At 43.8% G+C, this 23,358-nt stretch overlaps 1 protein-coding gene across 1 annotated transcript in view; it reads right to left on the reverse strand.

The window, feature by feature from the left end:
* Nucleotides 1–23,358, reverse strand: part of LOC139417333 (nucleolar protein 4-like) — a 36,178-nt gene that overhangs the window by 10,190 nt on the left and 2,630 nt on the right. The window contains exons 2-4 of the mRNA XM_071166602.1: nt 10,942–11,097; nt 7,257–7,368; nt 5,601–5,710 (exon numbers count right to left, since the gene is read on the reverse strand). Coding sequence (XP_071022703.1) covers nt 5,601–5,710; nt 7,257–7,368; nt 10,942–11,097 — 378 coding nt within the window. The remainder of the gene's footprint in view (nt 1–5,600; nt 5,711–7,256; nt 7,369–10,941; nt 11,098–23,358) is intronic.

Genomic DNA, 23,358 nt, shown 5'->3' on the forward strand with positions numbered 1-23,358 from the left:
GCAACATAACATAGACCATAACCCACAAAATACTCAAAGAAGATGGCTGCCTAAATATGGTTCCCAATCAGAGACGACGATAAACACCTGCCTCTAATTGAGAACCAATCTAGGCAACCATAGACCTAAATAAACACCTAGATGGAAACAACCCAATAAATCTACAAAACCCCTAGACAGTACAAACACCCTAGATGAGACGAAACACACATATCACCCATGTCACACCCTGACCTAACCAAAATAATAAAGAAAACAAAGAATACTAAGGTCAGGGCGTGACAGTACCACCCCCCACAAAGGTGCAGACTCCGGCCGCAAAAACCTAATCTAAAGGGGAGGGTCCGGGTGGGCCTCTTTCACGGCGGCGGCTCGGTTGCTGGACTTGGAACCCACTCCACCATAGTCTTAGTCCGCTTTTGTGGCCTCCTAGGAACGGCGACCCTCGCCGCCAACCTAGGACTGGCAACCCTTTTAAAGGGCCCAACTGGACTGAGGGGCAGCTCCGGACTGAGGGGCAGCTCCGGACTGAGGGGCAGCCCCCTGACTGAAGGGTAGCTCAGGACTGAAGGGTAGCTCAGGACTGAAGGGTAGCTCCTGGCTGGCTGACGGCTCTGGCAGGTCCTGGCTAGCTGACGGCTCTGGCAGGTCCTGGCTGGCTCACGGCTCGGGCAGGTCCTGGCTGGCTGACAGCTCGGGCAGCTCCTGGCTGGCTGACGGCTCGGGCAGCTCCTGGCTGGCTGGCGGCTCGGGCAGCTCCTGGCTGGCTGGCGGCTCGGGCAGCTCCTGGCTGGCTGACGGCTCGGGCAGCTCCTGGCTGGCTGGCGGCTCGGGCAGCTCCTGGCTGGCTGGCGGCTCAGGACAGACGGGAGACTCTGGCGGCTCAGGACAGACGGGAGACTCTGGCGGCTCAGGACAGTTGGGAGACTCTGGCGGCTCAGGACAGACGGGAGACTCTGGCGGCTCAGGACAGACGAGGCGCACTGTAGGCCTGGTGCGTGGTGCCGGCACTGGTGGTACTGGGCTGAGGACACGCACCTCAGGACGAGTGCGGGGAGGAGGAACAGGGAGAACTGGGCTCTGGCGACAAACAGGAAGCCCGGTGCGGGGGGCTGTCACCGGAGGGCTGGTGCGTGGAGATGGCACCGGATAGACCGGACCGAGAAGGCGCACTGGAGATCTGGAGCACCGAGCCTGCCCAACCTTACCTGGTTGAATGCTCCCCGTAGCCAGGCCAGTGCGGCGAGGTGGAATAGCCCGCAATGGGCTGTGCAGGCGAACCGGGGACACCATGCGTAAGGCTGGTGCCATGTATGCCGGCCCGAGGAGACGCACTGGAGACCAGATGCGTAAAGCAGGCTTCATGGTGCCTGGCTCGATGCCCACTCTAGCCCGGCCAATACGAGGAGCTGGAATGTACCGCACCGGGCTATGCACACGCACCGGGGACACCGTGCGCTCCACCGCATAACACGGTGCCTGCCCGGTACAACACCCTCTCTCTCCACGGTAAGCACGGGGAGCTGGCGCAGGTCTCCTACCTGACTTCGCCACACTCCCCGTGTGCCCTCCCCCAAGACATTTTTGGGGCTGCCACTCGGGCTTCCAGCCGCGCCGCCGTGCTGCCTCCTCATACCGACGCCTCTTTGCTTTCGCTGAGGGACGGCGATATTCCCCTGGCTGTGCCCGGGGTCCTTTGCCGTCCAGAAACTCCTCCCAAGTCCAGAAGTCCTTTGATTGCTGCTGCTTGGTCCATTGTTGGTGGGTTATTCTGTCACGATCGTCGTATGGAGGGGACCAAAGCGCAGCGTGGTGTGAATACATTCTTCTTTATTGAATGAAGAACACGAAGAACACTTAAACAAAAAACAACAAAACGATTTAGACGAACGTGACCGCTATATAAACACTGTGCTAACATGCAATATAACATAGACAATAACCCAAGAAATACCCAAAGAAGATGGCTGCCTAAATATGGTTCCCAAGCAGAGACAAGGATAAACACCTGCCTCTAATTGAGAACCAATCTAGGCAACCATAGACCTACCTATATACATAAACCCCTAGACAGTACAAACACCCTAGATGAGACAAAAACACACATATCACACATGTCACACCCTGACCTAACCAAAATAATCAAGAAAACAAAGAATACTAAGGTCAGGGCGTGACAATTATCAATTTCTTGTGTCAGTGCAGTACATGTTGAGTGCCCTTTGTTTACAGAGAAATGAGCAGGGGAATCTATCAAAAAGAGCACCTCTAACTTTGTACAGTGCTAATGCAATTAGAAAAATCAGTCACACTTCGAAATGCTACCAAATAAATCACAATTAATTTATAATACTGTGAATTTATAGTTTCACTGTCACGACTCCCACCGAAGGTGGCTCCCCTGCCTGTTCGGGCGGCGCTCGGTGGTCGTCGTCACCGGTCTACTAACCGCCACCGATCCCTTTTTCTTTTCTGTTTGTTTGGTCTTATTGGTTGAACCTGTCTCTTATTTTGTTTCTTGATTCATGTCTATTTAAGCCTGTTAGGCGAGATTGTTTTCTGTTAGTCATGGTGTGCGTGTTTGTGTTCCTGTCCGTTTGTGCCCTGTGTTGGGTCGGACTATTTTTCTGTCTATTTATCGCCTATTGTTTTGGGCATTCGTTTGGGAATCCAATAAAGATGGTTTCCCCAGTTCCTCTGCTCTCTGCAATTGACTCTGCACTCACCACTCCAGGCGATTGTGACATTCACAGACATATTGTTGCATCTTTTTTATGGTTTGAGCGAAATGGTTAAGAATAATATAAAGCTAGTCCGCACACCACCAAGGTGAATTGGTTTAGTCTTGACTCTTGGTTGACAGTGTTGAGGGATGGGTAATGTATTGATTCTCGAGTGCCAAATCAACACAAATGTGTTTCTATTTGTCATTGTTACTTCTTTTTGATATTTATGAGTCTTATTTTTGTATATATTTTTTAAATATTTGTATAGTTTTAAATATTATGGTTATTGATTTGTGTTGTTCCAAATGTCTGAATAAAAATAATAGTTAGTGCAGAATGGTGCTTTTTTTTGGTTGGCTGGGGTGGGTGGTCCGCCCAGGGAGCCATACAAGCTAAAAACGCCACTGGATAGCGGAATGACTTTGACTTCCCTCCAGGCCTGTCGACAAAGGCTTTCCTCTAGACTCACATTAAAGACGACGGATAGGAGTGGTAATGGAGTCAGCCACCATCCTCATTAGCTTTCCATCTACGTTGTCAATGCCAGGAAGTTTGTCATTATTGATCGATAACAATCATTTCCCCACCTCTCCCACACTAACTTGTAGAGAGCAGCAGACTACAGGAGTAAAATCACATACACTATTTTCATGTGGGCGAGCATTCAGTACACATGTCAAACACACATAATAATATGCATTATTACAAATGTCAATAGAAAGCACCATTTTCTCCCGACACTGCCAACACCACTGTGGAACTTTGACAGCAAAAGGGTAAGAATGAGGGAAAAAATCTCCCTGTTAAATAATGTGTCTTGCAGTACTGCTATTTTTAACTGTGGAAAGAAGAAACCTCAAACATGCTCACTATAGCGGAACATAGACAGGAGTGGACCAGAGTGGGTTAGTTGCCAGAGCTTGAGGAAAATAAAAAACAAACACACAGACTACGACGATGGTGGTGCTGAACATTGTTTAATTATATAGCGGGAGAAAGGGTCCTTAGTCAGTTGTACAACAACGCATTCAACTGAAAAGTATCTTCCACATTTAACTCTGAATCAGAGAGGTGTGGGGGGCTGCATTAATTAACATTCACCTCATCAGCGCCTCATCAGCGCCCAGGGGGCAGTTGTCGTTGGGGGTAAACTGCCTTGCTCAGAAAGAGAGACTGATTTTTACCTTGTCGGCTCAGCGATTTAATCCAGCAACCTTTGGGTTACTGACCCAACGCTCCTACCCACCAGGCTACCTGCTACTGAACCTCTACCAACAGGGAGGACAACAACTCTGAATGTAACATTCTGCAATACACTGGAGTACCTAGTCACAGAGAAGCAACCCAACACAGAGAAACAACCTCCACAATACCTCCATCTTTGATATTGTGTCTGTCAACATCTCAGTGTTGTCTTGTCGCCACCAATCAACATGCTTTTGGTCCTCTTGTAGAATGAATGACCAATACTTTGGTAAAGTGGTTACCGGTACTTACAAGCTAGCCTTGCAAACCGCCTGATCTCGCTAACTTAATCTGGTAATTTAGGCTACTTACAAGCAGCCCTGGTTTATATGCATGATGAAAACAAAATCTGCTCTTTCCAGGCCAGGGGTTTTGCCGATGGGGTTAGCTAATTTATGAATACACTTGCTAATGCCTCTGAATAAAAACCTTGCATATATCATGAATGCAAGAGAACGCGTTTGGCAGAACCCCACACATACAGTACAGTACAAAAAGCACTAAGCACACACTGCTATCCTCCTGAGGAAACACAACACACCCCTCTGAGGGTTCTGTAGAGGACTGAGGCATTTACCGAAGGCTCTATTAGTGATGCATGACATAATAAAGAGAGGGAGAGGAGGTGAAGAGAGGGGAGAGAGAGAGATTGAGAGAGTGGCAGAGAGATATAGAGATTAATTTAGCCACTTATGCATGTCTAAACAACATGCACAATCTCCTAACAAAAGCTGTGAAAAGTGACATCATGATGACATAGGCTAACATTCCCTGCGGTCATAATGTAATCTGGGCACGCAAAGGCGAGATTCATTTAAAAACAGAACTGACAGTGAGCTGTATCACTACAATATCTGAAAAATATGTTTAGTAGGCATAATATTGCTACTAGCCAATGGATCAAATTATTGTCAATATTGTAAATAAATATAAATGTGTAAAATACACATTACTGAACATGGTTTTAAGCACAGGGAATAGCTCTTACCTAGATAGGGTCCTGGTTTTCACCTAAATAAAAAACAGCAAGTTGTATAATACATGCTTCCTCTCTTTGTCAACAACACTTCTATCCTTCCGGTGATTTCACAAAAATCCTACTGCACGGGTGTGCATTGAAGTCCAGTGTTGGAGGAGAACAAGGCGGAGCGTTGCCTCTGATGTCACTATCACAGTACAGTGAGTTCAGTATCCTACAGTGGCATACAGTCTAATCTCTTGGTGTCTTTAGATTTTGATTGGTAAATCTGCTGCTGCCTCCTATGCTTTGTTTGGTTAATTTGTGATTCCCACCTCTGCATCTTTAAAAAAATGTTCACACTTTTTGATAATTTCTAGTAGGCCTATGCCATGTGCTGAATGGGAAATTCTAGACAAAGATAATGAACTGAGTCGATCTGTGATTCTATTTTTGCAAACAATTACAGTTGAGTGGGTCCTCCGGTTCCAGGGAATGTAAACCTCTGTGTCTCTCCAACTCACAAAGCAATAGAAATTTGTGGATATGTGAAACACCACCGTCACTCTCTCTTCTTTTTCTCTCTCTCCCCCTCTCTCTTTCTCACACACACACAGCTCAGCATTCACACACATGCAAGCACACACACGCGCACACACACTATGCCTTACCCGCTCATTGGCAGTCATGCACTGTAGTTTCATCTGTTTCAGGTAGGTGGCCGTCAGGGGCATGTTGTAGTCAATGAGGTCCGGGACCAGGGATGCTGGTCGATCATTTTCTGTACAGAACATAGAGCACAGGAGGTTGGTGGCACCTTAATGGGGATTATGGGATCGTGGGAATGGCTGGAGCGGAATAAGTGGAATGGTATCAAATAAATCAAACACATGGTTTGATGCCATTCCATTTGCTCCATTCCAGCCATTATTATTAGCCGTCCTGCACTCAGCAGCCTTCACTGACATAGAGATAGATACAGTAAGATGTTTTTCAAAACAAACAATCAAGTAAAGCAAGCCAGGTATGATCTCTTTTGTACCACTTTAACTGAACAAAACTCTCATGGCTCAAACCAAACAGACATGCCATTAGAGCTTTTTGACTTCTCCCACGTGCTCTTTGGGCTCTGATACTCCCCTGCACTGTCTATTGGTTTTCTTTGACCAGAGAGTTCATTCATCTGATCTGGTTTCTCTGGTTTCTCTGATCTTAATTAGAAGCAGTCTCTGATTAAAAGGCAATAATGACAACCAGTAGGCACTGTGGCCCTTTTTTTCATATTCTGTTATATACTGTTGTTTTCTCACTGTGTATATGTACAGTATATACTGTATTCTCAAAATAGCATATCCTAATATTTCCTTTCCAAATGGTATACTCTCTATACACAACACATATTTATATTCTGGATTCTGACACATGCTCACTGTAATATATCTACTCTGGATTGTTAATTGGACTCTATATTTCTTGATTTTTTGTTTTGATTTCTCTTTTTTATTTTGTATTCTATTTGAGATACAATCTACTGCACTGTTGGAGCCAATAAACATAAGCATTTCGCAGCGCCTGCTATAACACCTGCAAACCTGTGTACGTGACAATAAACTTTGATTTGATCTGGAGTCATGGACTGCTGTTCTAATGCTGTAAACCAGGGGCATTAAACTCATTCCATGGAGGGCCTAGTGTCTGCAGGTTTTTGACAACCAGGTGAGGGGAGTTCCTTACTAATTAGTGACATTAATTAATCAATTAAGTACAAGGAAGGAGTGAAAACCCACAGACACTCGGCCCTCCGTGGAATGAGTTTGACAACTATGCTGTAAACTAAATAGGAAGCCGTCTGTGTTCCCCACCATGGCCACTAGAGGGACCCCATGCTACTTCTTTTGGAACATCTCTTTCATAATTTAGGACCTCTTGGGTCTTTCTTGCATCACTTGATGGCCTCTGCTTTCAACCAAAGTCCACACCTTTAATTGGCTGACGAAACATACACAGAGACCTAAGATATATTTAAACGACATATTGGACATTGAGTTGAGGGTGTGAAACACAACGAATATGGAGCTATAAATGTACTAGCAGTCAATTTAATATTTCATTATTTGTGGTAGCATTGCAATTAATAATTTAAACAAAGGCAGTAAGAAGGTGATACATGTTATAATGATGCATTAAAAGTATTTGGCATTGTTGCTATTCAGATAGATATCAAATTGAAAGAGGCCTTTCTTTTCAAACAAGGATTTAATGACTGAATAAATATATACAGTAAATTAATAAAAATGAACCAGTTGACTGACTGGGAAGTTAGTTACCTTTAAACTCTGCAGTATTGGGATTGATGTGCATCCTTTTCTGACACTCTCCACAGCTCATTAGGAAGCGTGTCACTGCCTCCCTGGGCAGGAAGGCATATGTCTCCGCTATCTGTGCCAGGGGAAAGGTCAGAGGACAATGCACAGGTCAGGAAGGACAGGAGCAAAGGAGGCATGAACTGTTATTAAAGCCTGGGATCAATGATTATGTTAATGCTGTGTTATGTGGCATGGTGAGGAATGAGGAAGGAATCCTCCCTCAAGGACTGCAACAACCTCTCTCTCTCTCTCTTGTCTACTGCCGAAGCCCTGACCGTTTGACTCTACCATCTATTTACAGTGCATTTGGAGTATTCAGACCCCTTGACTTTTTCCACATTTTGTTACGTTACAGTCTTATTCTAAAATTGATTAAATTGCCCCCTCTCCTCCCCATCAATCTACACACAATACCTCAAAATGACAAAGCAAAAACAGGATACATTTTTTGTTTTTGTTGTTGCAAATATTACATTTACATAAGTATTCAGACCATTTACTCAGTACTTTGTTGAAGCGCCATTCGCAGTGATGACAGCCTCAAATCTTCTTGAGTATGACGCTACAAGCTTGGCACACCTGTATTTGGGGAGTTTCTCCATTCCTCTCTGCAGATCCTCTCAAGCTCTGTCATGTTGGATGGGGAGCGTTGCTGCACAGATATTTTCAGGTCTCTCCAAAAATGTTTGATCGGGTTCAAGTCCGGGCTCTGGCTGGGCCACTCAAGGACATTCCTACGTTGTCTTCACCTTGTCCTGTTGGACTGTTCACCACAGTCAGGTCCTGAGAGCTCTGGAGCAGGTTTTTCATAAATTATTCATTAAGGAACAGTGGGTTAACTGCCTGTTCAGGGGCAGAACGACAGATTTGTACCTTGTCAGCTCAGGGGTTTGAACTCACAACCTTCCGGTTAGTAGTCCAACGCTCTAACCACTAGGCTACCCTGCCTGAATGATGGAGGCCACTGTGTTCTTGGGGACCTTCAATGCTGCAGACATTTTTTTGGTACCCTTCCCCAGATCTGTGCCTCGACGCAATCCTGTCTTGGAGCTCTACGGACAATTCCTTGGACCTCATGGCTTGGTTTTTGCTCTGACATGCACTGTCAACTGTGTGACCTTATATAGACAGGTATGTGCCCTTCCAAATAATGTCCAATCAATTGAATTTACCACAGGTGGAATCCAATCAAGTTGTAGAAACATCTCAAGGATGCACCTGAGCTCAATTTCGAGTCTCATAGCAAAGGGTCTGAATACTTATGTAAATAAAGTATTTATGTTTTTCGAAAAACCTGTTTTCGCTTTGTCATTATGGGGTATTGTGAGTAGAATGATGAGGAAAATGTTTTAACTTATCCATTTTAGAATAAGGCTGAACCGTAACAAAATGTGGAAAAGGGGAAGGGGTCTGAATACTTTCCGAATGGTCGGAGCTGGGGCCTTTCTCCTCCTCATTTTCTCTCTCAGGTGTAGCTGACTCATATACAGTCAGGTTCAAAATGATTGGCAACATGATTTATTTTATACTATTGCAATTGCTCAGATAAAGAGGTTTTGTTTAACAAGTAATAAAAAAACAAGGGCCTCAAGACGAGTGGAAACAAAATAGCCCCAAAGACCCAACACCACATTTTACAGTACAGTGTAGGTATGATATACTGGTGTGTGTGGTCAAAGAGCTATATTTTCATGTAATCTGACCATAGCACACCAAGTGCCCATGCCGTTTAGCAAAATCCAGGCGATGCTACGGTCAGATGACATGAAAATAGACCTCTTTGGCCACGCACATCAATGGTGGGTTTGGCGTTGAAAAACAGAAGCATATGCAGAAAAGTACCTCGTAACTACTGTAAAATATGGTGATGGAACTTTGATGCTATGGGGCTATTTTGATTCCACTGATCTTTAGGCCCTTGTTAACGTTAACGGCATCATGAATTTAACCAAGTGCCAGGACATTTTAGCCAAAAGCCTGGTTGCCTCTGCCAGGATGCTGAAAATTCGCCACAGGTGGATCTTCCAGAAAAACAATGACCCCAAAGACACATCAAAATCCACAAATAAATTATTAATAGACCACAAAATCAACATTTTGCAATGGCCATCTCAGTGTCCAGACTTGAAAACCTGTGGTTTGAATTGAAGAGGGCAGTCCATAAGCGCAGACAAAGGATATCAAGGATTTGGGAAGATTCTGTATGGAGGAATGGTCTAAGATCCCCCCCCAATGTGTTCTCCCAATCTCATAACACATTTTTGTGATTGTTATTATTACTTGTTTAACTAAGTCTCTTTCTCTGAGAAATTGTATTAGTATAAAATAATATAATTTTCCACTTTTTGTATCATACAACATAGCTCAGTATTTGTATTATTTATATTCTACAGTGTTTTTTGCTCATCTTTATCAAGGGTGCTAGTCATTTCAGACCTGACTGTATATTTCCCTCTCTCACGCTCTAGCTCCCTTCCCTGTTTATCTCTGCTTCTCTGCCCCCCCTGGCATTTCCCTGCTAAACAAGGCGACCTTCATGTGACCATGGCGAGGCAGCAGGGGTGCCCAGCTCACCCCCCTCTCTCCTTCCCCCAGAGGCAGAGGAGAAGGAAAGGCCACCCAGAGGAATCTGCACTTCCCAGAAGGCCACAGTGACAGCTTCATATTATGCCCCAATGGCGCTCAGTGCCTTCTCAAAAGGGTACGTACTATGAGACATGACAGGACCTCTCTACGGGGCAGGGGCGAGAGGCGCGAGGGAGAAAAGGCCCTGGTCCCTGGGGGGTGTAACAGCCATGCTTCCAAAAAACTATCTCACAACACAGACAAAGACCCCCCAGCTGCAGACACAGACATGGCATCTCAGACCTAACTAGATGCTGAATACACTGGGTGAATACACTAGGACTGGGTGAATACACTGGGTGAATACACTAGGACTGGGTGAATACACTAGGACTGGGTGAATACACTGGGTGAATACACTGGGTGAATACACTAGGACTGGGTGAATACACTGGGTGAATACACTAGCACTGGGTGAATACACTGGGTGAATACACTGGGTGAATACACTAGGACTGAGTGAATACAGATACACCATAGAACAATTTAATCTAGGAATGCATATGCTGTTGATTATGTGGTATATATGGATTTTACTTTTGTCTCCAGTTGAGGATGCCTTTTTTCCTTAGTCGCTACTGATGCTATGAATAAGAAATAGCCAGTCTATAAAATGTCTATTTTATGTGGCAGTCTCTAAGAGAATTGGAATAATATGTTTTAGTACAGTCTTTAGCAGGGGTAGGCAACTAGATTCAACCAAGGGCCGATTTTTGTCGGTGTGGATGAGGAGGGAGCCGTATCATAATTATAATAATTTGTACACTGCAAATTGACCACAACTAAGCCCCAAACAGATTGTATTTGAAAATAACAATAATTTCATACCTTGATTACATTGAGACACAATCACATGTCTCTTTTTTCATTTGTGTGAATACTTGGTGAACAGATTTCCTAAATGAAACTCATTCTTAGCAGAATACTGGTTGATTAACCCCCTCCCAAAACATATATAGATTGTTTTCCTTCTAAATACTTTGGAGGGACAAAATAAATCACTTGCGGGACAGCTTCTTACCGCTTTGTAGGTCTTCTTCTGGCCAGCGTGTTTAGGTGCTCTACCAAGGTCAGCACCCATCTCCACATGCATGGCATAGATGATGTCGAAGAAGTCCTCCACCACTGCCACCCTCTTCAGGGACAAGCTGTCCTGGGCCGAGCCTGCATCTGCACACTGGAAGACAGAGAGTGAAACATTCAGTACCCTGTCTGAGGAAGCTGAGGCCTGTGTGTGTGTGGTGTGTGTGTCTGTGTGTCTGTGTGTGTGTGTGTGTGTGTGTGTGTGTGTGTGTGTGTGTGTGTGTGTGTGTGTGTGTGTGTCTTTACAAAAAAAAAGCACATGTCAAATTGCATTTTCACATGTATTATATTTAGAGTTCACATGTTAACACCCCTTTTTCACGTGAGGAGAATAACATGTTTTCACCTCACATGTGAAAATCACATTTTCCGTTTTACATGTAAGAACTCCAACTGTGTAACAAATCTCACTTTGACATGTGGAATTACAGATTCACATGTTTGGTTGAAATAATGTTATTCTCCATACATGTGAAAAGATGGTGTTAACAGTAGCAATGTTTCCACTGGTGGAATTAGGGTGACCACATCTAAAAAGCCCAAATGTGGGCCAAGGCAATGATTTTGCGGGACATTTGCGGAACAGTCGACAGAATACATGTTTGGGGGGTAGGTTAATGGATCATGTGCAAATGGCGACATAGTTCCGCTGTATGAAGGTCACTGCCTGTCAAAGGGGCAATGCTTAGTTGCTACATCCATATAAATTAATGATATGTACCCGTTGATTCTTGAAGAATATAATGTATAAATGCCTCTTGAGCTTAATTCAACTGTTACATCCCATCAGAACCGAAAATATAAAATGTTTTACTCCAATGTTTGAAACAAAATAGATGTAAACAACCACTGCATAGCGTAAAAACATGCTTAAAAGTATCATTTTGATATCATGGACATCCATAGTGTAGTCTACTGGTTGAGAGAAGGACGTTTCTCCAGTCTCGTCCCTCAGATTGTTACTGAAACTGTGGTGAGGAAAACACTTTGTTATTGTTTCCATTAAGGATTGCCATAATAGTGTTATTTTATGGTGCAATCTTCTAGTGACTTACTTTTGTGCCCTTAATATCAGGGCAAACTTCTGAAGTCGAGAACAAAATTCTTACTATTGCAAACAAAAATAATGATATTGAAAGCAAAACATAAAAGCCAAAATATTGATAGCAAAAACAAAACATTTCAAGGAAATAATTTCGAAATGTGAGAACAAATTAAATATAAATGGTTGCCCTAAAAAATGTAGTCTGTGATTTTTTTAAAATGATAACATGATTAAATAAAACGTCTCCCTCTTTCCTGCAATTTTCTCCATCTTTGGTTATGTTACACTGGCCTTTGCTTTCGCTGCCTTTTTTCCAGTTGCACGTTTTGGCAAATTCATTCCAGAAACATAGTATCCTGCATCCCACTACTAGTTTGCCTCTGAAGGTAAGCAGGGTTGGTTCCTGGATGGGAGACCAGGTGTAGCTGGATGTAGTAAAAAAAACAAACCAGTGAAAAGAAAGGAAAAGGTGGGAACTTCACACTTGTCCCAGAACCACGTCTCACTCATATGATATAGATGTATTTTTTATTTTTCACGTGATTTGTTTCATGTGTTTTTTTTGTAAGGGTGTGTGTGAGCACATGCATGTATACCACATGGGGATGTGTGTGTCCCCTAGCGACAGCAAATAGCTAGCTTTTAGTGTGGCGCCAACTGGTAAGAGACTTTAGGAGGGTGGTCACGTGTGCTAGCAAGGCAGAGGTCACAATTTCGCATCAGGTACGTCCAACTTGGGAGGAAATGGTACTCGCAGCTTGTCTTCTGTTACAGATGGTGCCGTGACCCAGATCTACAGTTGCTTTCAGCTCAACGATGGTGTCGCTACTGAGTAAGTTTAAGGGGTGAATAGAGCACATGGGGATGTGTGAAACACACTCCTCATCCTGAAATGTCCCCCCTATCGACAGCAAATAGCTAGCTTTTAGTGTGGCGCCGACTGGCAAGACACTTCAGGAGGGCGGTCAAGTGTGCTAGCAAAGCAGAGGTCCCGAGTTCGCACCAACTGTGAGCCCAATCGGGAGGGAGTGTACTCACTAAGCAAGCAGCGTGACGTCCTTTACACATGCACGTGTATGTATCAGTTCTATATGGAAAGATATATCTGAAACATAATAGTCATGAAAATCTGAAAATATCCTAACCCCCTATTAGCTGATGCAGGGCTCGTAGTGTGAATGTTAACAAGATGGCTTTCTTATTCAAGCATTGAGAACAGTGAGTATGATTCAGCAGAGTAATATGGATCAGCACACAGGAGAGAAGAATATGGAGCAACTCAAACAGGGTGCAGGAAAAATCACCACTGGGTCAGCTCTCCTGAGATGTCCAGTGCTACTGTCTGTGTCTATGTAGATCCCAGCTCTACAGGCTGGCTGCCTGTCTGTGTCTATGTAGATCCCAGCCCTACAGGCTGGGTGCCCGTCTGTGTCTATGCAGATCCCAGCTCTACAGGCTGGCTGCCTGTCTGTGTCTATGTAGATCCCAGCTCTACAGGCTGGGTGCCTGTCTGTGTCTATGTAGATCACAGCTCTACAGCCTGGCTGCCTGTCTGTGTCTATGTAGATCCCAGCTCTACAGGCTGGGTGCCTGTCTGTGTCTGGGGCTAGCCTAACAGAGTGTCTCCTGACAGATGTCACTGATCCAGGCTGCTGCTTCTGGCTCTTGGTATCATCACCCACTCACTGTCCAGAGCACTGCTGAGACTGGGGATAGCACTGGGTCTAGTGTACTGCAGTGGGCACTGATTTATTTTGTGTTTAGGGAATTAGCTGCAAGATTAGCTTCCCCTTAGCAGAGCTTCTTCACCCCTGTAGAGTCAGTCTCTTTCTCTGTTACACACACTCAGATTGCTCCACTGCAGAGAGAGAGAGAGAGAGAGAGAGAGATGTCTGGGGCTTCATTTGATGGGCACCACCAACACCACCTCAACCCTGCAGTCAGTGTTTAAAAATAACACCACCTCTAGTCCTGTCCAATTCAGAAAGCTACTCCTACAGCCAACCCCTAGCAGCTACCCTGCTTCCCATGTAGCTGACCCCGTAACCATAGAAACTGCCACAATCTCTCTCTCTCGGGCAGGTGTGGTTGGAACTCACATCCCTATGACAGTGGCCTCTCTGCTTAATAGCCTACCTACCACATGGTCTTTCTTTCGCCTCACCGCTGGGTTTTCTCTCTCTCCTTGTTACATTTGTCTCTATTCTTTATAACTTCCTTGTGTAGGTTTATCTGGTGTATTATTTCCTTGAGAAATGAGTTGTATGTAAACAAAAGAACATGTGAACTGAGGCGTATGTGCATGGTTTATAGCTCTGAATAGAAGCTGAGGTCAGTGAAACAAAATAATGGAATATTATATGCATCTAGTTGAGTTCCTGGTAGACAGCACAGATGTAGGTTCCAAAAGCTGTACTTTGTGACTAGCTGTGAGATGTCAGGGGATGTGTTCTAGTGTTCCCGGAGGAGGGTCCAGAGTTCAGAAAGTTCTCCTCTGGCATCACTGAGGAATCTCACTATTTTTCTCTCCTTTGACATTTTTATCCTGTTCCTGCTATCTGACGTTTCTTTCTCTCTTCTTCCTCCAACGGTGTCCTTCTTCTCCTCGCTCCCTCTGTCCCGCTCATTCTTTCTTCCCCTTCTCCTTCCTCCTGCTTTCCCAAGTGCAAGGTAATGATCGTTGCCGTGGCAACTAAAACCAGCTCCCAGAGCAGGTTTGTTTTAATCCGGCCCCACTCTCTCTCTCTCTCTCTCTCTCGCCACTCTCCTTCCCTGTCAGCATGTTCTAAATGTAATAGCCTAATGATAATGCTAACAATCCTGATCACCATCACTCCTGTCTCATTTTCCTGATGACATCATCATTATTCAGGACAGAAATAGTGAATGAGCTATTTTTTTTTGCAATTTTTTTTTGAATTCTCTAAAAAATAGTAATCCAACCTAGGATGCTTTTGTACTGCACATACTTGGACATCTACCAGTGTTAGATCTGCTATTGTCCTCTAACACAGCAACACTCCAATAGCTGTTGTTGCCTCTTATGCCTCCTCGTTTTTGAGTGAACTGTGGTACAGCAAAGATTCCACCACCCTTGGCAGGAATCAACCCAGAGTCAATACAGCCATCCATTTTGCTAAAAGATTTTGGATCCCTTTGAAGGGTTGCGTGTGTGTGTGTGTGTGTGTGTGTGTGTGTGTGTGTGTGTGTGTGTGTGTGTGTGTGTGTGTGTGTGTGTGTGTGTGTGTGTGTGTGTGTGTGTCAGTGTCTGTGTGCGTTTGCACACGCTCATGTTTCTGTGTTTAAATGCTCCTCTGTCTGTTTATTCAGCATAGTCCACAAGGTGTATGTTGCGTTGCTGGAGGAGACCAGCTGTTGAATGGTTGTGTAACTATGTGTTCTCATCAGCATCACAGCGTTTTACAGGAGGAAGACATGTCAGCAGCCCTAATCACCATCACCACATAAACCTATCAACACTCAACTCCAACTCTCTCTCTCTCATTCTTCCCCTCTCTCTTTCTCCCCATCTTTCTAATCCCATAGGACTTTGCTCTCCCCATCCCCTCCTATCTCGCTCTCTCTCTCTCCTCTCCCTGTCCCGCTCCAAACAGCTCTGTTGCTAGGAGACTGGAGGAGTTGAATCGGAGGAGGGGAGAACAGGAGGTGAGGAGAGAGCGGAGAAGAGGAGAGAGCAGTCCTGCACACAGACGAGTCGGAGGGGCTGGAGGCAGCTGGGTCACACAGACAGGCCAGTGGAGAGAGGAAGGGAGAAAAACACAGCAAACATTTAAAATGGAAAGGGCACTTTATCCTCAATGGAGTAGGGAGAGCAAACACTATAAAGCCCTACAGCCATCACACCACATACATCATAGGATTTACAGTTATATGTTGTCTCAAATACCGCCAGCAGCAATACTACAGGTACAGTATAGCTACACTACCAGTCAAAAGTTTTAGAACACCTACTCATTCAAGGGTTTTTATTAATTTGACTATTTTCTACAATGTAGAATAATAGTGAAGACATCAAAACTTGGATATAACACATATGGAATCATGTAGTAACCAAAAAAGTGTTTCATATTTTATATTTTAGATTCTTCAAATAGCCACCCTTTGCCTTGATGACAGCTTTGCACACTCTTGGCATTTTCTCAACCAGCTTCACCTGGAATGCTTTTCCAACAGTCTTGAAGGAGTTCCCATATATGATGAGCACTTGTTGGCTGCTTATCCTTCACTCTGCTGTCTGACTCATCCCAAACCATCTCAAATTGGTTGAAGTCGGGGGATTGTGGAGGCCAGGTCTTCTGACGCAGCATGCCATCACTCTCCTTCTTGGTCAAATAGCCCTTGTACAGCCTGGAGGCGTGTTGGGTAATTGTCCTGTTGAAAAACAAATGATAGTCCCACTAAGCCCAAACCAGATGGGATGGCGTATTGCTGCAGAATGCTGTGGTAGCCATGCTGGTTAAGTGTGCCACACCTCCAGGCTGTACAAGGGCTATTTGACCAAGAAGTAGAGTGATGGCATGCTGCGTCAAAAGACCTGGCCTCCACAATCCCCCGACCTCAACCAATTTGAGATGGTTTGAGATGAGTCAGACAGCAGAGTGAAGAATAAGCAGCCAATCTCAAATATAAAATATATTTTGATTTGTTTAAGACTTTTTTGGTTACTGTCACACCTTGATCTGTTTCACCTGTCTTAGTGATTGTCTCCATCCCCTCCGGGTGTTGCCCATCTTCCCCATTATCCCCGGTGCATTTATACCTCTGTTTGTCTGTAGCCAGTTTGTTTTGTTTCGCCGAGCATACCAGCGATCTTCCCTTGCTCCTGTCTTTCTCTAGTTTTCCCATTTTTTCCCATTCTGCCTGCCCTGACCCTGAGCCCACCTGCCGTTCTGTACCTTGTCACACCTCCCTGGATTACTGACCTTTGCCTGCCCTAACCTTGAGCCTGCCATTCTGTACCTTTTGGACACTGCTCTGGATTACTGACCTCTGCCTGCCCTTGACCTGTCGTTTGCCCTCTTTTTGTAATAAACGTTTGTTACTTCGAAACAGTCTGCATCTGGGTCTTCTCCTGAGCCTTGACAGTTACTACATGATTCCATATGTGTTATTTCATAGTTCTGATGTCTTCACTATTATTCTACAATGTAGAAAATTGTAAAAATAAAGAAAATCCTTTGAATGAGTAAGTGTTCTAAAACTTTTGACTGGTAGTTTATGTGTAAACGAATGAATAATTATGAGATATAATAAGCTACAGTACATGAAAAGATAGCTGTTATTTTTTTACCTTTATTTAACTAGGCAAGTCAGATAGGAAAAAAATAATTCTTATTTTCAATGACGGCCTAGGAACAATAGGTTAACTGCCTTGTTCAGGGGCAGAACGACATAGTTTTACCTTGTCAGCTCAGTGATTTGATCTTGCAACCTTTCAGTTACTAGTCCAACACTCTAACCACTAGGCTACCTGCCACCCCATGATATTAACATATAAATATTATTATGGGTGGCTTCTGGCAGAGAGACGGCGCTCCAAAGAAATAAAGAAGGACAGTTGGGATAAAGGATGGCTGTTTCAACAGCGCCAATGACTCAGATTATCTCATTGCAGATGTGACAACAGGTCACCTTTTAAAGTCCCATCTCATCGTGGTAAACCCATCAGCGAGGTAATAGACGCATAAATAGGAAAGCCCTAGTGTCCTCAGTGGGGAGGGGGTAGAAGGGGGGTACCACAGTGAGGAAGGGGCTAAGGGACTAGGACAACCTAATAGGGTGAAAAAGATATAAAACATAATCTCCTTGACCCTCTTTTTAATACGTACCTTCACCCTCTCCTCTTTCTGTCAGCCACCCTCCCTTTCTCTTTTTTTCTCCCTGTTCCTTTGCTCACTCTGTTCTCCAGACTCTGTTAATGTTCCAGTCACCACCCCCAAACGGAACATTCTGATGTACTACACATTTGTTCTGCAATCTGGGCCTAACACATTCCTTTTATCATTGTGTTATTACTACATAATACTATATATTTTCTATTTATGTTACTCTGATGTAGTTAAATATTGGTCTTACTACTGCATAATAAAATGACAGTAGCACTACAGAGTGTAGTAGTAAGATTCAACACTGAGTCGTAAGGCTGTGTGTGTGTGTGTGTGTGTGTGTGTGTGTGTGTGTGTGTGTGTGTGTGTGTGTGTGTGTGTGTGTGTGTGTGTGTGTGTGTGTGTGTGTGTGTGTGTGTGTGTGTGTGTGTGTGTGTGTGTGTGTGTGTGTGTGTTACGATCTGGAGCAGAGCTCAAACTCTCTCCCGCACAGGGGCGAGGCCTCCAGACCAGTTAAAAATTGTGTTAATTTCTCCTCCTATGGGAGCAAAGAACTGTCTCTCCATGGCAACAGAGAGCGTGCTTAGAGGAGGAAAACCGAGCAGGGCGATCAACGACCCCCTCTTTGTACACACACACACACACACACACACACAATAACATACATATTTTTACACAAAAACACACACACTCACATATGAACCCTCTGTGATATCAATCTCCGTGCACAGCTTACTAGAGATTCATTACAAAAATATTATCAAAAGGCCTATCGAATTCCCTTGTCCTAGAAGAGGCCTCATTCACACATAAAAGTGGTTAAATTGTGTGTCTATGTGTGTCATCTACATCCAAAGCAGAGGAACCTTGCACATCATTTATTAGGGGACACTGAGGGCCCAAATTCAATATATTTTATTATGTGTAAAATGAACTGTATAGGGATCAGATTGAGGAGGCACTAGAGGCACTCCCCCATGGCCAAAGAAGCACTAAAATAACCACAGCACACAATCACTACTAAAAAAGTAGGTCAATTGGAGATATGGTTTGAGAGAGGCCTTGTTGCAGAAACATCAACATCAAAAGCAGTCTTTATTATAATGCCTTGTCCTTTTTATATTAAGGGGGCAATCTGCTTCATCCATTTTTGGACATCTGAATGAATTAAATGTATCCATTTATTCTTGAAGAATATTTGTTTGACCTTTATTTAACTAGGCTAGTCAGTTAAGAACAAATTCTTATTTCAATGACAGCCTAGGAACAGTGGGTTAACTGCCTTGTTCGGGGGCAGAACGACATATTTTTTTACCTTGTCAGCTCTGGGATTTGATCTTGCAACCTTTCGGTTACTAGTCCAACACTCTAATCACTAGGCTACCTGCCACCCCATGATATTAACCTACAAATGTTTCATGAGCTTAGTTCAACTGTCGTTCCCCATCAGAACCCAAAAAATAAACTTATTTCACTCCAAGGTTTGATACAAAGCAAATGCAAACAAACATTATATAGCCTCAAAACATGGTTAAAGCTATAATTTTGATATACAGTACATCATGGATGGCCAATCCTTGCATCCATAGTTAAGTCTATGAATTTGAGAGTGGTTACATTTCTCCAGGCCTATCCCTCAGCTTTTTACAGAAACAGGGGTGGGGAGAACACTTTATTATTGTTTCAACTCCTGATTGCCGCTTTAAGGTCAATTCTCCCCCATCTCGCCAGGTGTAGTGAAGTGGTGTTTTTGGGTAAAGTATTCAGCATTTGGTGTAGACTTAATAACCCATGTGCCAACCCATAGAGACTAAACAGGAGGGATAAAACAATGGCTAGATTATGCTGGAGTTGGGCCATGCAAAACTGTTAGCATTAATGCAAATGTTGTTGAATGAAAGGAGCACTATTCTTTTGACTCCGTGCCCTTCTAACAGAGAGGAGCTCTCAGGAGAAGTGGAATAATTCATCAGATAATAATGATGATGTTCATGCTCCATTTTGATGGCAGAACACAAATATTTTGTACTTCATTTCCGTTCCATGTCTGCCTCAGAGGGGGGACATACTCAACTACTCAGCCTTTTCTTTCTGTTGTCTTTCATTAAGTTACAATAATATATTCACTGGTTTACAGGATTACAGAGCGTTTAAGACGTCAATTAACCCTTTATGTCCTTTATGACAGCACTTCCTACAACCTTAGTCTCAACACGGGTAGCTTACATATGGAGTCCCATGCCTAAGGCTGTGCTGTGTGTGGCGAGAAAGTCCTACCAAGCCCAGACTGTGAACGAGGAATAGAGATATTTACAGGTTGCTGTTGGCATGGCAACAAAAAGCAACAGCTCTCATCCATTTAAAAAAAAATCACTGCCATACTCTGGGCAACAAAAGAGAAATTAACACAACATTCCTCTTTGAAATGGAGGGCACACCTATTGCTGAATAAATGATTATATGTGCAAACCATATTAGTGTTAGACTATACTATATATGGTGGCAGAGTATTTTATATCTGCTAATAATAATGTATAACTAAAAATCTTAGGCCGGTATGAATTAATGAAGTAATAGTGGTGTGTGAATGTACCACTACAGTGTGCATGTCACCGTGCCATGGTCTATCTATGGTTATATTCACCTCCTCTTTGCTTGGGCCCTAATCACGACATAATGAGAGTTAAACGAAGTTGCATCCCCACACTGAGTCCTGTTGGATTCTCTAAGCACGGGCTGTTCTGCTGCGTTCACAACATTTTAGTTTTTTATTTAAACTTTAAGTTAACTAGGCAAGTCAGTTAAGAACAAATTCTTATTTACAATGACTGCCTACCAAAAGGCAAAAAGCCTCCTATGAGGACAGGGACTGGGATAAAAAATAAAAATAAATGAAAAAAAATTAAGGACAAAACACACATCAGGACACGAGAGCCAACACAACACTACATATTTCGGAAACTCGGAACTACCGAGTTAAAGCGAACGTAACTTATTTGCTAGAGCTTCTTATTGGTTGATTCTAAAAGTTCCCAAGTTGGAAACTCGGGTATCATCGTTCTACAATTAGTAACCAATTCGTAGATGTCTCAGTTTCCGACATGACTTGAATGCAGCATTAGTCATACAGAAGGAGAGCAAGAGAGAGGACTGGGATATAGGCAGAGACAGAGAGTGTGAAAGAGAGATAGAGATTCCATACAATCCCATCAACTGTCTGAAATTAAGATTACACTAGGTCAATGCTGCAAAACTGTTAAAATCCACAATTCCCTTTAGTCAGTATCTGTCTCCTTCCTTCCACTCCTGGGCAATCCTGTATAACTATCTCTGTGTTTACACCAACTGAAAACAGGTTCCTTTCTGCCCATCAACCACCATGCCATCCCCACCCACACCCCCTCGTTTAGACCCCACAGTGAAACTTGGCAGACCCCAGGAGCAGCTGCAGAGAGGCCACCAACGCACATGCTGTGGAAACACACCCCCACCACACAGGAGTGGTCCCGGGGGGCATTGGGCATTGTGGTTTTGTACTCTCTGTCTGTCTGTGTGTGTGTGTGTGTGTGTGTGTGTGTGTGTGTGTGTGTGTGTGTGTGTGTGTGTGTGTGTGTGTGTGTGAGAGTGAGAGAGAGAGAGAGAGAGAGAGAGAGAGAGAGAGAGAGAGAGAGAGAGAGAGAGAGAGAGAGAGAGAGAGAGAGAGAGAGAGAGAGAGAGAGAGAGAGAGAGAGAGAGAGAGAGAGAGAGAGAGAGAGAGAGAGAGAGAGAGAGAAAGAGGGCAGGTCTATGCGTACCTTTTTTCTGTATCTTGTATGTATTTATTTGGTTGGCACATGGCGTAGGCCTGAAGCAGACAGAGTGAGAGAATGAAGAAGAGAAGGAGATCTGAGGACTGATAGCACAAGACCGTTAAATCGACTGATACACTATCTACCACTCAGTAAGGGAACAGTCCAGGATGACATACCACTGGCTGACAGACAAGAGAACAGACACACAAACCCCCTCCACACTCACATTGATACACATGGACCTTTCTCATGTCTAATTGCACCTCAATTTCACTATTTGACCTTCTACTTCCCACTTTAATTAATGCTGTAATTACTGCCTTGTGTTTGCTTATGTTTTTCTCTTTGTTGTGGAGTTTTGCACAGGTGGGGGCTGGACATGGGGGAGTCCACTGCTTTTTCCCATCAATAATTACATATGTGATATTCAGGAATACTCTCATTTAGTAGGACTGGAAATCCCACATAGTCCTCTATAACATAATTTGCATGCTCTTCTCACTCATGCATGGAGTAAAAAATTGTTCCCTGCCCAGGCTCCAACCTTGTATTCCTGTAGATCAAGTTACTGTACATTTACAAACTTGGCCCTTACAGATTGACTTCAGTTTAGCCATTTCTGGGTTTGTTCCTTGGACATCAATCTGTGTCAAAATAAAAGGCTGTGGCCCACAAGCAATGTAAGATTGATAAAGTGTTGTAAAAAGGGACATTTAATAACTATAATGTGACATAATGACACGTAAAGACTGATTCCTGTGGGTAATAAATGTTGTTGCTCAAAAATCTATCATGTCATCGATAACAAACACAAAAGAAAAAGGCAATGTGACGCTCCATCATCAAAAGGTAATGTGACGCTCCATCATCAAAAGGTAATGTAACGCTCCATCATCAAAAGGTAATGTGACGCTCCATCATCAAAAGGTAATGTGACGCTCCATCATCAAAAGGTAATGTAACGCTCCATCATCAAAAGGTAATGTGACGCTCCATCATCAAAAGGTAATGTAACGCTCCATCATCAAAAGGTAACGATGGCGGTACACCAGCAGCATACCACCCTGCATACCACTGCTGGCTTGCTTCTGAAGCTAAGCAGGGTTGGTCCTGGTCAGTTCCTGGATGGGAGATCAGATGCTGCTGGAAGTGGTGTTGGAGGGCCAGTAGGAGGCACTCTTTCCTCTGGTCTAAAAAAAAAGAAAAAAAATATCCCAATGCCCCAGGGCAGTGATTGGGGACACTGCCCTGTATAGGGTGCTGTCTTTCGGATGGGACGTTAAATGGGTATCCTGACTCTCTTAGGTCATTAAAGATCCCATGGCACTTATCGTAAAAGTAGGGGTGTTAACCCCAGTGTCTGGATAAAATTCCCAATATGGCCCTCAAACCATCACGGGCACCTAATAATCCCCAGTTTACAACTGGCTCATTCATCCCTCAACTCTCCCCTGTAACTATTACCCAGGTTGTTGCTGCAAATGAGAACGTGTTCTCAGTCAACTCACCTGGTAAAATAACAGATAAATAAAAAAGCTCCATCATCAAAAGGTAATGTAACACTCCATCATCAAAAGGTAATGTAACACTCCATCATCAAAAGGTAATGTAACACTCCATCATCAAAAGGTAACGTAACGCCCCATCATCAAAAGGTAATGTAACACTCCATC

The sequence above is a fragment of the Oncorhynchus clarkii genome, chromosome 9, assembly GCF_045791955.1.
Source record: "Oncorhynchus clarkii lewisi isolate Uvic-CL-2024 chromosome 9, UVic_Ocla_1.0, whole genome shotgun sequence".
NCBI lineage: Eukaryota > Metazoa > Chordata > Actinopteri > Salmoniformes > Salmonidae > Oncorhynchus > Oncorhynchus clarkii.